The 14,435-nt window shown below is 40.9% G+C and overlaps 1 protein-coding gene across 6 annotated transcripts in view; it reads right to left on the bottom strand.

Annotated features, from left to right (window-relative positions):
* SEC24B (SEC24 homolog B, COPII component) overlaps window positions 1-14,160 on the bottom strand; it is a 94,598-nt gene extending 80,438 nt beyond the window's left edge. For 3 of the 6 annotated variants that reach the window (XM_090266403.1, XM_090266404.1, XM_090266405.1), the window contains exon 1: window positions 13,771-14,159. In XM_090266403.1, the coding sequence (XP_090122529.1) occupies window positions 13,771-13,897 (127 nt within the window). In that variant the 5' untranslated portion in view covers window positions 13,898-14,159. Of the gene's footprint in view, window positions 1-13,770 lie in introns of all 6 variants that reach the window. The other 3 variants (XM_090266401.1, XM_090266402.1, XM_090266406.1) reach the window with 2 other exon arrangements.
* Window positions 14,161-14,435: the final 275 nt, after the last annotated feature.

Below are 14,435 nucleotides of genomic sequence, written 5' to 3'. Positions count from 1 at the left end.
ATACCCAGTGTAAAAGAAAATTCAAACAATGACTACTATAAAGTGAAAAGTCCAAGTCCTCTTCTTTCCCTGATGCCTGATATCTTACTTCCCAGTTGTAGCTACAGCTAATGGTTGCTTGTGCATCCTTTGCATGCCTACCTAAGTATATGTAATATACAATGTATATTATAAACAAACTCATTTTTAACACACTTTTCATACTGCAGTTCTGCAACCTGTTTTTAACTTAACATATCCTAGATATCATTCTGTGTTAGCATAAATAAATTTTCATTATTCTCCTAAAAAATCTATATAGCATTTCATTGTAGATACATAACATTATTTACTAAATCCCCACTGATGCATATTTATTTCAGGGAGTGAACTAAGTTATATCTATGAGGTCAACTGGAGGTTCCAAGGTTGTGCTTTTATTTTCTTAAACTGTTGTTCTATTACAGTTGTCCCATTTTTCCTGTTGCTCTCCCCATCCGGCACATCCCCTCTTCTCCCACAGTCAATCCCCGCCCCGTTGTTCATGTCCATGGGTCATTCATACTAGTTCCTTAATTAGACCCTTTCCTTTTTCCCCACAATGTTTCCCCCTTCTCCCTCCCTTCTGGTCACTGACAGTCTGTTCCTTGTTTCCATGACTCTGGTTCTATTTTGCTCATTTGTTTGTTTTGTTCCTTAGATTCCTGTATTAGGTGAGATCATATGGTATTTGTCTTTTGCCGCCTGGCTTATTTCACTTAGCATAATACTTTCCAGTTCCATCCATGCTGTCATGAAAGGTAGGAGTTCCTTCTTTGTTTCTGCTGCATAGTATTCCATCGTGTAAATGTACCACAGTTTTCTGATTCATTCATTTACTGATGGGCACTTATGCTGTTTCCAGCACTTGGCTATTGTAAATAGCGCTGCTATGAATACAGGGTGCATAGGTTCTTTTGAATTGGTGTTTCAGGATTCTTTGGGTATAATTTTAGCAATGGAATCTCTGGATCAAAAGGCAGTTCCATTTACAGTGATTTATTATTTATCTATTTATAAGTATATTTTATTGATTACATTGTTACAGTAGTTCCAATGTTTTCCCCTTTGCTCCCCTCCACCCAGGAGCTCCCTTCCTTCCAGCAATCCCACCCCCCTTAGTTCATGTCCATGGGTCATGCATATAAATTTTTTGGCTTCATCCTTTCCTATATTATTCTTAACTTCCCTCTATTTTGTACCAACCTATTATGCTTCTTAATCCCTGCTCCATTTCCCCATTTCTCCCCCTCCATCCCCTCAGCTGATAACCCTCCAAATGATCCCCATACCTATGACTCTGTTCCTATTCTGGTTTGATTAGTTGGATTTCGTTTTTATTTTTTAGATTCAGTTGTTGATAGTTGTGAGTTTGTTGTCATTTTAGTGTTCATAGTTTTGATCTTCTTTTTCTTAAGTAAGTCCCTTTGACATTTCATATAATAATGGCTTGGCGATGATGAACTCCTTTAGCTTTACCTTCTCTAGAAAGCACTTCATCTGTCCTTCCATTCTAAACGATAGCTTTGCTGGGTAGAGTAATCCCGGTAGCAGGTTGCCTTTCATCACATTAAATACTGCTTGCCAGTCCCTTTCTGCCTGCAAAGTGTCCTCTGAGAAATCAGCTGATAGTCCTATAGGCACCCCCATGTAAGCAACTCTTCGCTTCTCTCTTGCTGCCACTAGGACTTTCTTTTTATCTTTCACCTTTGGCATCTCAGTCATGATGCATCCTGGTGTGGTCCTCTCTGGGTCAAGCTCGTCTGGGACCCTCCATGCTTCCTGAACCTGTATGTCCATCTCCTTCGCAAAATTTGGGATGTTTCCTCTTTTTTTTCAATTCTTGCTTCCTCATTCTGCACTAGTTGACTGTTTTTTTCTTCCTCATATTCCAAATCATTGATTTGAACCCCGGTTTCCTTCCCTTCACCATTGGTTTTGTGTGGATTTTCCTTCATTTCACTTAGCATAGCCTTCACTTCTTCTTTTATGTGTTTGCCATACTCAAACATATCTGTCAAGCCTGGGAGCATCTTTATCACCAGTGTTTTGAATTCTTCATCTGTTAGGTTGGCTATCTCCTCATTTGTTAGGTTAGCTATCTCCTCATTGCTTAGTTCTCCCACTGGAACCTTGATCCATTCCCTCTTTTGGGCCATACTTCTCTGTCTCATCTTGATAGGCTCCTGTTTGTTTGCCTCTGCGTCCCAGGTAGAGCTGTCACCCCTGTTATGTTGTAAGGGGCAGAGCCTTAAGGATTCGTCACTACAGGGTGACCTGTTTCACCACGTTGTGACACTGTATATGGGAGAGGGATCTGAGAGGGAACAATGCCGCCTGCCCAGCACTCACCCCTTTTCCAGGCACTTCTCCCACTTCCGCACCAGACTGGCGCCCCTCTAGCTTCTTCCCTGGCCAACGTTCCCAGAGTGGGTGAATCTGCAGACGTTCTTAGACCATGGGGGCCCTTTAAACAAGCAGACTCTGCTGAGACACTGGCAGTTTCTGCCTCCACCCCAGCCCCCACTGGTCTGCACAGTCAGAAGCAATGAGGCTTGATTTTCCCTGGTGCTGGGACCATGAGTTGCACGGTCTGGTGAGGACCTGGGAACGCTCCCCGGGTGTCCTTCCTGACTTTTTAAAATGTGTGATTGCGCTTTCCGCCAGCCTGGCACTGCCACTGCTACCACCACACCATGTCCTCTCTATCCCGGCTCTGCCCCTCCTACCTCTCTGGATGAGTATTTCTTCTTCATATCTTTGTTTGCTGGACTTCCATGCAGTTTGATTTTCTGGAACTTCTGGTTGTTTCTAGTTTTGAGGTAGTTGTATTCCTTCTTAGCTGTGGAGGGAGACGCAGCGTGTCTGTCTACACCTCCATCTTGGCCAGAAATCTATTTTCAGTTTTTTGAGGAAATTCCATACTGTTTTCCATAGTGGCTGCACCAGTCTGCATTCCCACCAACAGTGCAGTAGGGTTCCCGTTTCTCCACATCCTCGCCAGCACTTGTTCGTTGATTTGTTAATGATGGCCATTCTGACCAGTGTGAAGTGGTATCTCATTGTGGTTTTTATTTGCATCTCTCTGATGGCTAGTGATGTTGAGCATCCTTTCATATGCCTATGGGCCCTCTGTATGTCCTCCTTGGAGAAGTGTTTGTTCAGGTCCTTTGCCCATTTTTTAACTGGACTGTCTGTCTCCTTGTCCAAGGTATCATTGGCAAATATGTTTTCCTATACGGTTGGTTCCCTTTTCATCTTGCTGATCTTTTCGTTCACTGAGGAGAAACTCTTTAGTTTGATGTAGTCCCATGTGTTTATTCTTTCCTTTATTTCCCTTGCCCTAGAAGAAACCGTCCTATACAGTACTAGAGTAGTGGATGCTTGAATGCATGCATTTGCAAAAACCCATATACCTGTATACTACAAAGAATAAATGCAAATTTTTATATGCAAATTTTTATTAAAAAATCAACCACACCATGGCTGGTGTGGCTCAATGGATGGAGTGCCGGCCTGCAAACTGAAAGGTCTCCGGTTTGATTCCCAGTCAGAGCACATGCCTGGGTTGCAGGCCCGGTCCCCAGCTGGAGGTGTGCGAGAGGCAACCAATTGATATACCTCTCACACATCGAAATTTCTCTCCCTCTCTTTCACCCTCCCTTCCCCTCTCTATAAAATTAAATAAAATCTTTTAAAAAAATTAATAAATAAATCAACCAGGATTTCAAGAAAATCTAGGATGGATTGCAGACTGTGACAAATCAGTATGATAACCTACCTGAAAGATACTTAGGTAAAATGCATACAGATGTAAGGCACAGATATAATTAGACATGTTTACATATATGAGTTAGTATATATACATACACGTATCTCCTAGCTGTCTGCCTAGAGAGCCTAGAAGCAGTGATACCACATAGCAATGAGCGCATCCAGGGCACAGTTCTTGGTTTCTAAATGCCATGTCCTAACAAAAGAAAGTAGGACTTCTTAGACAAAGAGCTGATTCTAGTGCTAATGTAGTAGGGCAAGGGCAAATACAAGATGAGAATCTTTGTGCCAGAAAAGAATTAGTATTTAAAAACCAAAAGGATGGGGGCAGGAGTACACAGCAGCCACCCTGATAAAGCTCCAAATGGTCATAGCTGTTAACAATTCAAGCAACAAATAAAATAATGATAGTATCAGATTATAACCTAAAGAATAAAAATATCCATGAGTCCATAATAATATAAATAAATGATGGAATAAATTTTAAAATGGGAGAAAAGGGATTAATCTTCCAAATAATAAATGTAGAAGGAATGAGGGGGGAAAAAAATCACCATTAGAATTCCACACTGATAATTACTGCAGACAAGAACCACTGAAAAATGGTAAAATTGAGTAAAAATTTAAGAATAGGATAGTAACTTCAAAGTGTCTCCCCAAGAATATTTATTAATAACTGTGATGATTTTAACATATGCTCACAAATTATTTGATACACTCTACTCTAGGAGTTGGAACTTAATTCCTTTTCTGTTAAATGTAGACTGGAGTTAAGTGAACTATTCCCATCAAATGCAATAGGAAAAGAATTAAATCGTAACTTTACAGTAGGGGAACCTGGCTGTCAGTCCCAATTATGGACTGAATGTGCCATCTCAATTTCCTTTGTTAAAACCTTATTACCCCCTCCCAAGGCCCTACCTCTTAACACCATCAAATTGGAGGTTAGGGCTTTAATTAGTTCTTTAGGGTAGGATCCTCATGATGGAGTTAGTGTCCTCATAAAAGAGAAAGAGATCTCTTTCCCCACATGCATGAACCCAGGAAAAGCCATAATATGAGCACACAGAGAAAAGAGTCATCTGCAAGCCAGGAAAAGGGTCTTCATCAGAACCCAGCCATGCTGGCATCCTGACCTTGGACTTCCAGTCTCCCAAAATGTCTGTGGTATAGGCCACCCAATCTATGGTATTTTGTCATAGTAGCCCAAGTTGACTAGGCTATCCCCTCAATCAAGTGCCCATGGTTAACATGACTAATAATAAAACAAGGAGATGTCATGTAACCCCTGATATATGATATGATAAGAAAGACACTTAACTTCTGTGGTACGTATTCTTCCTAAAAATTCATAAAGCCAGTCTAATCATCATAAAGAATCAGCAAGCCAAAGTGAGGGACTGTGTACAAAATGACTAACCACTCCTGTCAGGTCCTAAAACTCAACAACAGAAAAAGACTAAGAAACTGTCACAGACCAGAGCAGACTAAGGAGAAAGACAGGAGAGTAAGATATAAGACTAAAAGGAAGCTCAGTGAGGGTATTGCATTTTCTGTACTATATTTGCATCACTTCTGCAAATCTAAAATTACTGCAACTTAAGTTTTTAAAACACCAGAAAAGAGCTGGAAATTAAGTACTAAATTGATTGTATAATACAGTTTTTCAGATGAATGACTACACCAAACATAGCCGGAGTGATTTTCCTAAAAAGTGAATCTGATTTTTAGTTCCTTGTTTATAAAGTTTTCTAGTGGTTTATCTTGCCATCAAGAAAAAGTTAAATTCTTTAGCATGGCCTATAAGACAGTGGAAGGCACTAATCTCTCCTCCACCCCATATGGCCATATCCTAATCCCCAGAACCTGCGGATATATTAGGTTACATGGCACAGGGGAGTTAAGGTTGCAGACAGTATTAGGGCTGTTAATCAGCTAACCTTAAAATAGGGAAATTAGTCTCAGTTATCCAGGTGAGCTCAACGTAATCACAAGAGTCCTTACAAGTGGAAGATGGAGGTGTGGCAGAAGATGATTAAGAGATGTAATGTTGCTGGCTCTGAAGATGAAAACAGTGGGCAGCCTCTAAAAGCTGGAAAAGGCAAAGAAATGGGTCCTGTCCTAGAGTTTCTAGAAGGGAATGCGGCCTACTGACGCCTTGACTTCAGGTAGCCCAGTTGGATTTCTAACCCACAGAGGATGAACTCATGTTGTTTTAAGCCACCAATTTGTTGTAATTTGTTACAGCTGAAAGGAGAAAACAAACGCAAGGGCCCTTCAGGATCTGACCCCTTCTTACCTCTCCTGCTTCATTGCTCCCCACTCCTTCTCACAAAGATTTCAACAGGTATGCCTTAATATACTGGCTACTGCAAAGCCTTCACATGAGTCTACCAAAGTGTGATCAATAAATGAAATGTAATTTTGCTACAACTTAGGATGCCTATTGTTATGGTAAAGTGACAGAATGCTGACCTGGTAGGAGGAGGGATAACTTGCCACACACACAAAAAGCGCAAAGAAGCCACAGCACAATGTTAGGTAAGGGTGTATGCTAGAGCTCTGCCTCAAGAGGCGATCTAAGAGGTTGGTTAGGGCAAAATATAGTTAAGTTGCCACGTGAAGGCTTCTAACGGGGTCGGTCAATATATGATACTTCTCTAAAACTTGATTTTTTTAAAATACAAGAGTTCAAAGTTTAATTCCTTCAAGGTAGCCACCAAAAATGTTAGCACTACAGTAGCTGCGAGTATGAAAAGGCTGTTGTGATTTTATCAGGCCCAACCAGATCTGGGATAATCTCCCAGCTCAAAATCACAGCTGCAAAGGTTTCAGAGATTAGAATGGGAACATGTTCATGTTTGGGGGGGGAGGGTGGCGGTGGTTGGGGTGTGTGTGTGTGTGTGTTGTTGTGTGTGTTATTCAGTCTATCACACCATGTGTCAATGGCAAGTTTTCACATAACTGTATTATGACTTCCACTTCAGTGAAACCAACTTTAAAAATGAATCAATTCTAAGATGCACCACAATTTCACAGGTAAAAATGTGAAAAGAAAGTCTCCGAATCATTGAAGTAATTTAATCATTGCATCTGAACAGCCTAACACAGTGCCTCACAAATAAATCGCTGAAAAACAGAAAAATTCCCTCTCTGAAGGAATTTTAAATTCTTCATTTTCAAGTGAAGTATGTCTGTATAAAAGAGTGAAGTAGATTATTCTAACAAATCTTCTCATTGGTACCAATCTGACCTGAGAAGTAAAAAAAAAAAAAAGTTTAACAAATAATCTATATACCTTTTCAATGGAGCTGGTTGGCGAGACTAAAATTATCACAAGACCTACCCAAAGTTATATCTGCCTCAGTGGCATAATCTCCTTTCAGACTGGATTGCTATCAAAGAAAACTGATTCTACTCCTGCTTTAAGCCAACTTGACATGAATATCAAAATTTGCAAAGCAAATATTTTATGGAACATTTAGGCACTGCACAAAAAATTAATCATAGGCTTTCTTTAAATAAATGAGTTTCCTCACTCCCACTGCCACTTAACAGAGATGCAACATTTTAAATGTCAAGAATATTTGTTTCATTAGCTTTTTTCTGAATCAAATTTCAATACTTTTTAAAAAGTCAGATTAAGGCTTTTCATTATCTTTGAAAGAATATCAAGGTCAGCAAAGTATAAGCTCCTCTATCCTGTATTTGTAGAGGCAGAATCAGATCTAAGAATGTATTGAGTCAGCCAAAAAGTTCATTTAGTTTTTTCATGCACAATGGCTCCTGTAGTGCTTAGTTGTCTTTAACTTCATTCTAAACAATTTTGTTAAATTGTATTGTGACAACTGTCATATCAGTGTGCATTAAAAAACTTATCAAAATTGGTGAATTTTTGTGCAGCCATTTTAATATTGAAGATGGAAGAAAATATGCAACTGATCGAATGTGTCAAAAGTGGTTTGCAAAGTTTCTTGGTACCACTGACATTTCGGACAAATAATTCTTTGCTGTGGGGCTGTCTTATGCATTGGAAGATGTTTAGCAGCACCCCTACCTCTAACCTCTAACCACTAGAAACCAACAGTGGGAGACAGCCAACATACTCAAAATATCCAAGTCAATAAAACTACTGGTGAAAATAAAAAATGTGTCTTTTATTTTACAAAAAAATATAAATGGGACTTTCTTGACAACTCTATAATTCATTCATCACTGAACTATGAATAAGTAGGTCAATTATTTAACCAGTATACATTTTAATGATCATCTCTGATAAAATATTAAAATACTTCTGAACCAGTTGATAAACAGTCAGCCCTGACTGACCCAGCTTCTCTGTTATGCCCCTTGCCCCAGACCCCTAAGACCTCCTCCTCAAGATCCAGCAACTAAAGGACTAATTAATGCTTGCAATATTACAGGCTTACAGAATCCTGCTCTAGTGTCAAGGCTGGTATCCATTCAGCGTTCAGTAGATGTGGTACTGATTACTGAATATTTTGAAATATACTACACTTGCCAGTAAAGTATCAATAATACTGCTAAAATATTTTTTAAAGCATAAAAAATATGTACACACTCATACATACACACAATGAATAAAATCTGCAATTAGAAACCCTAGTGATTTTAAAAAATGGCGGATCCCAATCATATCTGGATACCTCGGATTATTCTTTCTAATGGAAGGCTGATAGTTACAAAGGTAACTGTCGCAATCACTGCTGGCAGACAGACACTACAGACAGCCTATGCAACTATTTGGATGAAATCTCACTGCATTAAGTAGTTTTTCCTGCAATACTACATACCAGGGACAATACTAGTTGCTTTTCTATATATCACGTTATATAATTCTTACAACAGTCCTGCAAAGTATCACTACTGTAATTTTAGAGACAAATAAACAGGGGCAAGAAAGCTCACTAATTCATGCAAATTCAAAAGGCTGGTAAGTAGAGAAGAAGTCGTTCTGCATGTTCCAAAGCTCATTTCACAACACCTGTTTCTCAGAAATACTAGAAAAGACAAGCGAGTTAAGACTTGGCCACTGGCTAAGCATTTTACTACACCCTCTCCCCTCCTTACTACATTCTGCTTTTGCCCAGTTCCTAATATAAGCAGTGTTTAGCACACTACTTTAGAAAATTTCCAGCAAGCGAGCTAGCTGAGGCAGATGGCCTATTTAAAGGAAACCTCCCAAGAGTAGATTTAGTGGGAGGAAAGGAGGGCTGGACAGTGTAAGAAAATAGTAAAAAGACTAAAATAGTGATTGAGTGATCAGTACAAGAAAGAGGTAGGGAGAGGTGGCCATACACACATTCTTTCAATGACCAGTTTTCAAAAGCAGTAATAAATACAAAGCCAAGTTCACTTGCTCAATTGATGGCCTACTGCATGCTTCCACTGGGAATCTGATGAGGAAAACTCACACAGTCTCTGCCATCTGAAGAATTTATAACCTGGTGTTCTGAAGGAAACTGAATGAAAGGACTCTCATTTGCTAAGCACCAGGTACTCTAAAATAGTATCTCATTTAATGTAATCCCCTCAACCCAATAAGAAAGCTCAGAGACATTAAATATTTTTCTCCAGGCTGAATCAAAGCCTACAACCTTTTCACCAGCCCACACATGCTGACAATTCTGAATATGCCTAGCAACAATGGCTTCCCCAGGGCTGAATATAACATGATTTGTTCTAACAAACAGTACTGACTGAAGATGGTTCTCATTTCTAGGGAAGTCCACTGAAGCCTGGCTCAAAATCTCTTCTATTTCAATACTTTCAGAATCTCACACTTCAGGATTCATAGTTGAAATTAGAAAGATAAAGCTAGCTGAAATGCTGGGCTCAGTGGCAACCAATGTGGTTTACCAAAACTATTACAGATATAATCTCAGAAATCTACTGGAGATGAGGTGAGAATGAAAAGACACTGCAAATATGTATAACAACAGACAAAAAAAAGTTTAAATCTAACAAAAGACACTTGTTTATATCAGGAACGAACATTTTTAAAGATCCCTGAGATATCTATCTATTAATCAACTTAGAAGGAAATTATGTATCCAGATAGTTACATAATACCATGGCAGTATCTTCAAGAGGGGATCCAATGCTCTTGTTAACTATAAAGGATGAGTAGAAACCTGAGACACACATAGATGTCTCTCTGACAAAAGGAACTTACCTCAGACACACTAGGGAGATTTATATCATTTTAAATTTTGCATGGGATCTCAAAGTTGAAGGGTTTCCTATAACTGACCAGACAGTATTGCTGAGCGAATGGGATGTTTATTTATATCTTCCATAATGAATTCAAATAATTCCCATTACTATCTCATCTTTTTCATTACTGACAATTAAAATGATAAAACATTCTTAGAAAAGGGATTCAGAAGGAAGAAATGAGCACTATTTGCTTCCTAAAAGTAGAATTAAACAGTGGTTTATTGTTAAATCTGGTTGTTCCACCTCCACCCCCAAATTTCATTTTATTTTTATTATTTTTTAAGATTTTATTTATTTATTTTTTAGAGAGAGGAAAGGAGGAAGAGAGAGAGAGAAACATTGATGTGCAAGGATACATCAATCAGTTGCCTCTCACACGCTACCAACTGGGGACCTGGCCTGAAACCCTGGCATGTGCTCTGACTGGGAACGGAACTGGGACCTTTCAGTTTGCAAGCCAGCACTCAATCCACTGAGCCACACCATTCAGGGTGTCCATTCCTAAATTTTAAAGACTCCTTTCAATTCAAGTCAATTGGAAGAAATTTTGGAGTTACATCATCATTACTAGGATATTATTTCACTCATTCTTCCCTTGTTTGAGAATTTGGTTTTGGAAGAACTCTCAAAAGGCACAGCAAGAGTAAAAGTTCAAAACAATATTCACTTAATACTTCATATGGAAATGCAAATAATTCTAAAAGCCCATATTCTGCTCAATGAAAAACTAAAGTATAGAAATACAACTTCAAGGAAGAAAGTTTAACAGAAATATTTCATAGATTCAAAGAAGTCACCTTTTATCTTCAAATAAGTGGGAAAAGCATGTTTAACAGTTAAACCTGGAAAAGAAGTAAAAGTTATAATGAAGTCTCAGTTTTCTGACTCTCTATTCCTACATTTCCGATGTCAAAGTTTTAAAGGAAACTAAGGGGAGAAAGAGATATGGACTTGGAACAAAGATGAAAATTAGACTTCATAAAACAAATGTTTAATGGACACCTAAAATTTGTTCAAGGCCCTGAATATACAGCAGTGAACAAGAGACAGACAAAGCTGCTACCCTCATGCAGCTTACACAGGAAAAACACACACTAACTTTTCTGAGTCATGATTTTAATCTGTAAAATTAGGCAAGTGAACTAGGTGTTTTTCAGATTGCATTCCAAAAGTACCTGGACTTTCCACCTCTATCTTAACCACAACAGCTCTGTTTTTTATTGCTTTCTCGGTCAAGGATCTACACACAATTCCTTTGGGAAAACACATCTGTTTTAAAAGGTTTGATAACCAGTGAAGTGCTCTCTAGGTACCATTCCAGGTTTACAATTTTTTCTATGATGTTTCATACTCAAACTTCTAACCTATTTGTTTTTCACAAAGTCTGGAATTCCACAGAGATATATATGAAAAGGCAAAGTAGTTTATGTATGGTGAAGAAGAAATCACAAATACAAGTAACTGTGTAATTGCTATCAATAGATGCTAATACCAAGTGGCAAAAACTATTTTTTTCTAAGATTAGAAAACAAAACAAAAACAGATTTGATCTGGTTATTTCTCTGCCTGAGCTACTTTCTTCCAAAGAAAGACAACAAAAAATTGACCCTAGCTCTTTATCCTAATTTTGAATTCTGGAGAATGACATTTAAGGTCTTTTTGCATTCTGGCCTCTTTAAAGTATTCCTTTAAACTCCAGCGCCTTGGGTTTTCCCTACCACCCAGCACCTTTTTCACTTCTTGAATGCTTAGTTTCTAAACATGCTTTGTGCTTTTGTATTTAGACTTTTGTTCATGCTGTAACCTCTCTGTGGAGATAACACTGCCCTCCTACCCCTACCCATCAAATCCCTCAAGGTCATAACTGACTCAACTGTCACCAAAATACAGGTCAATTTAGGAGAGAGGCAGAGATTGTCCTACCTACTAGGCTAATCTTGAGTTCCCAACTGGTAAATAGGCAAAAATGTTGAAATGGGTTGATTACCTGAATGGGATGATTCTATGAACAGTAGAAATCAAGCATCATCTATATTTGACTTTGAAATATAGTAACTTATTTGTTCTCACAGAGTAACATCCCCATTACAATGAATATTCTGGCATCACTGAGCATTCACAAAATTTGAAGGCTAAGATATTTATTTGCCACTTAAAAAATTGTTCATTAATTGTTAGCCAATGTCACCCCAATAAATTCAATAAAAATTTTCAAATTGTTCATTAAGACAATAACGTATATTCAGAAAATCAAGAAAAGACAATCCTTGGACCACATAGGTTTACAATATTCTAAAAGACTTAGGATCTCTTCTTAAATTATCATGTTCCAGTTCCTTCATACACAAAGCTATTTTAAAAACAAAACAAGAATTTATATTAAGTTTACAAGAAGAAAAAAATGCTCACAAACATCTTTATGCATGTTCCAAACAGCAGTACAAAACCTACACCACTATTCACATTCAAACCCATTAAACAGCAAATAATAGAGGTAAAGCATGCAATATTTATAAGTATGTCTGATCCAAAAGATATTAAAGCTAAGCCATCATTTTTGACTTATGTAAAAAGAAATTCAACCTCTAACTCCCAGGAAAACGATAAAGTTCATGTTTGAAAAGCATCTGTTGTAAAAATTAATGTTGGTTGAACTGATTTATAAAGCCCAGCAAATTTTCACTAACTTGGGTAAAACAGGTCAGTCAGACCGACAATTCTTTGAAGAGTGCCAGTGGAGCTTTGTTCTCTTACAAACACATGACAGATATCTTTCTGAAGTTTTCAGTCAATTGCTTTGGAGGCTTCTCTTCTGAAGTATTACCAAGTCTATGGAGAGTCCCACCTTCCCCTGCCCCACCCACGAACATTCCACATCTCAAGACCAGAGAATGGATATCCTAGACTGACCATCCTTCCCTTGAAACTCCTGCATACTCACCACCTACGACCTCACTGTGAAAGCGGCTTTCACGTTGCATTGGCTGCTGCTTGCAAGAAGGCCTGGCCTCAAAGCGGGGCCAACTCCGGCTTGTTTTTGTATTTCTGAAAGTGAACCTGGCGGGGTGGGGGTGGGGGCACAATCCCCGACTCATCTAAAGGCATTCGTTTAAACCCGTTTGACACCTGCTCCGTTTCAAGCACGATGACACGCGAACTCCAACCTCTGGAGCAGCAACCGCAGCAACAATGACTGATCTAGAGGCCAAATTGGGCCAGGGTTACAGTTACTTAGGTTGCATATTTACAACCTTTTGTCCACAAACTTGAGCGCTAACTGCAGCTGCTTTCACGGCAGCGTGCTCGCCAGGCCGCAGAAATCAGTTTTCCTGAGTCGGGAAAGGCACGGTCCCCCTGAGCTCCGTGCCTACCCTAGCATTCCCCAGACGCGCATTCGGAGGCCTCGACTCCAGGCCATGTCTCTACGGACAAGGGTCGCTCTGAACAACTCGCTGCGCCCAAGAGGGAATCCAAGGAATGGTGGCCCGCACCAGGCAACTCCGGGCCCCCGGCGGTTTCGGGCCTAGGGTCACATTACGTAAACAGTCCTGGCCATGGCTTTCCAGGGAGGCCCCTCCCCCAATTCAGGGCACCCCTCCCCCTCTGGTCCTGACCCGGTGTCCCGGACCCGCAGCCCCAACCAGATGCCCCCGGCCCACCCAGCCCCGCGCGCTAGATCCGGCGCGCAGGCCGCCCATCCGTCCTAGGCCCCGCGCTCCGCAGGACCACCTGCCTCACCGTTTTGCTGGTGCGTCGCCAGGCCCGCAGTCGGGCCCGCGGCGGCTCCTGAGGGGGCGGCTCCCCCAGGCTTGGGCTGGATGCGGGCGCTGGCGACTGGATGAGGGGACCCGGCAGGGACCGACATGACGGCGCTGCTGGCAGCGGCTGCGGCGGCTCAGCTGCGGGGAAGTGGGCGGAGGGAAAGGAAGGCGGGACCGGAGAGACGAGAGGAAGAGGAAGGAACGTGTCAGCGTCACCGAGAGAGTCACCCTGGACCAAGGCTGGGGGTCGGCGCTCTGCCGTCAATATCAGCTAGCCACTGTGGGCGCGGGGGACCCTGGCCCACTACGCCTGGCCCGAGCCCCAAGTTGCCAGGCTCTCACCCCGGTGGCTCCCAGTGGGCTCAGCCCTTTCCCCGTCGCTGCCACGCCCCCTGCAGGCTGGAGCCGGGGAGCCCACACCCAAGGTAGGGCGGGGCCTGGGCCTCCCAGCCAGCCCCGGGCCGAGGGATGGAGCTCGGTAGGACCAGCACACTTGGGGCAGCTATATCCGGGGGCGGAGGCTGGCTGCGGGGTCACATCCGGAGCCCAGACCGGACGGACCGCACCCACCCTTTCTCCAAAGAACTGCCGTAGGTTTTATGAACACAAATCTCAATAAGAACAGCATAATTCAAAACTTTT

The sequence above is a fragment of the Furipterus horrens genome, unplaced genomic scaffold, assembly GCF_987537825.1.
Source record: "Furipterus horrens unplaced genomic scaffold, mFurHor1.1.pri manual_scaffold_2, whole genome shotgun sequence".
NCBI classification, from domain to species: Eukaryota; Metazoa; Chordata; class Mammalia; order Chiroptera; family Furipteridae; genus Furipterus; species Furipterus horrens.
The sequence above is the reverse complement of the archived record's forward strand: the minus strand, read 5'-3'. Positions and strand labels throughout refer to the sequence as shown.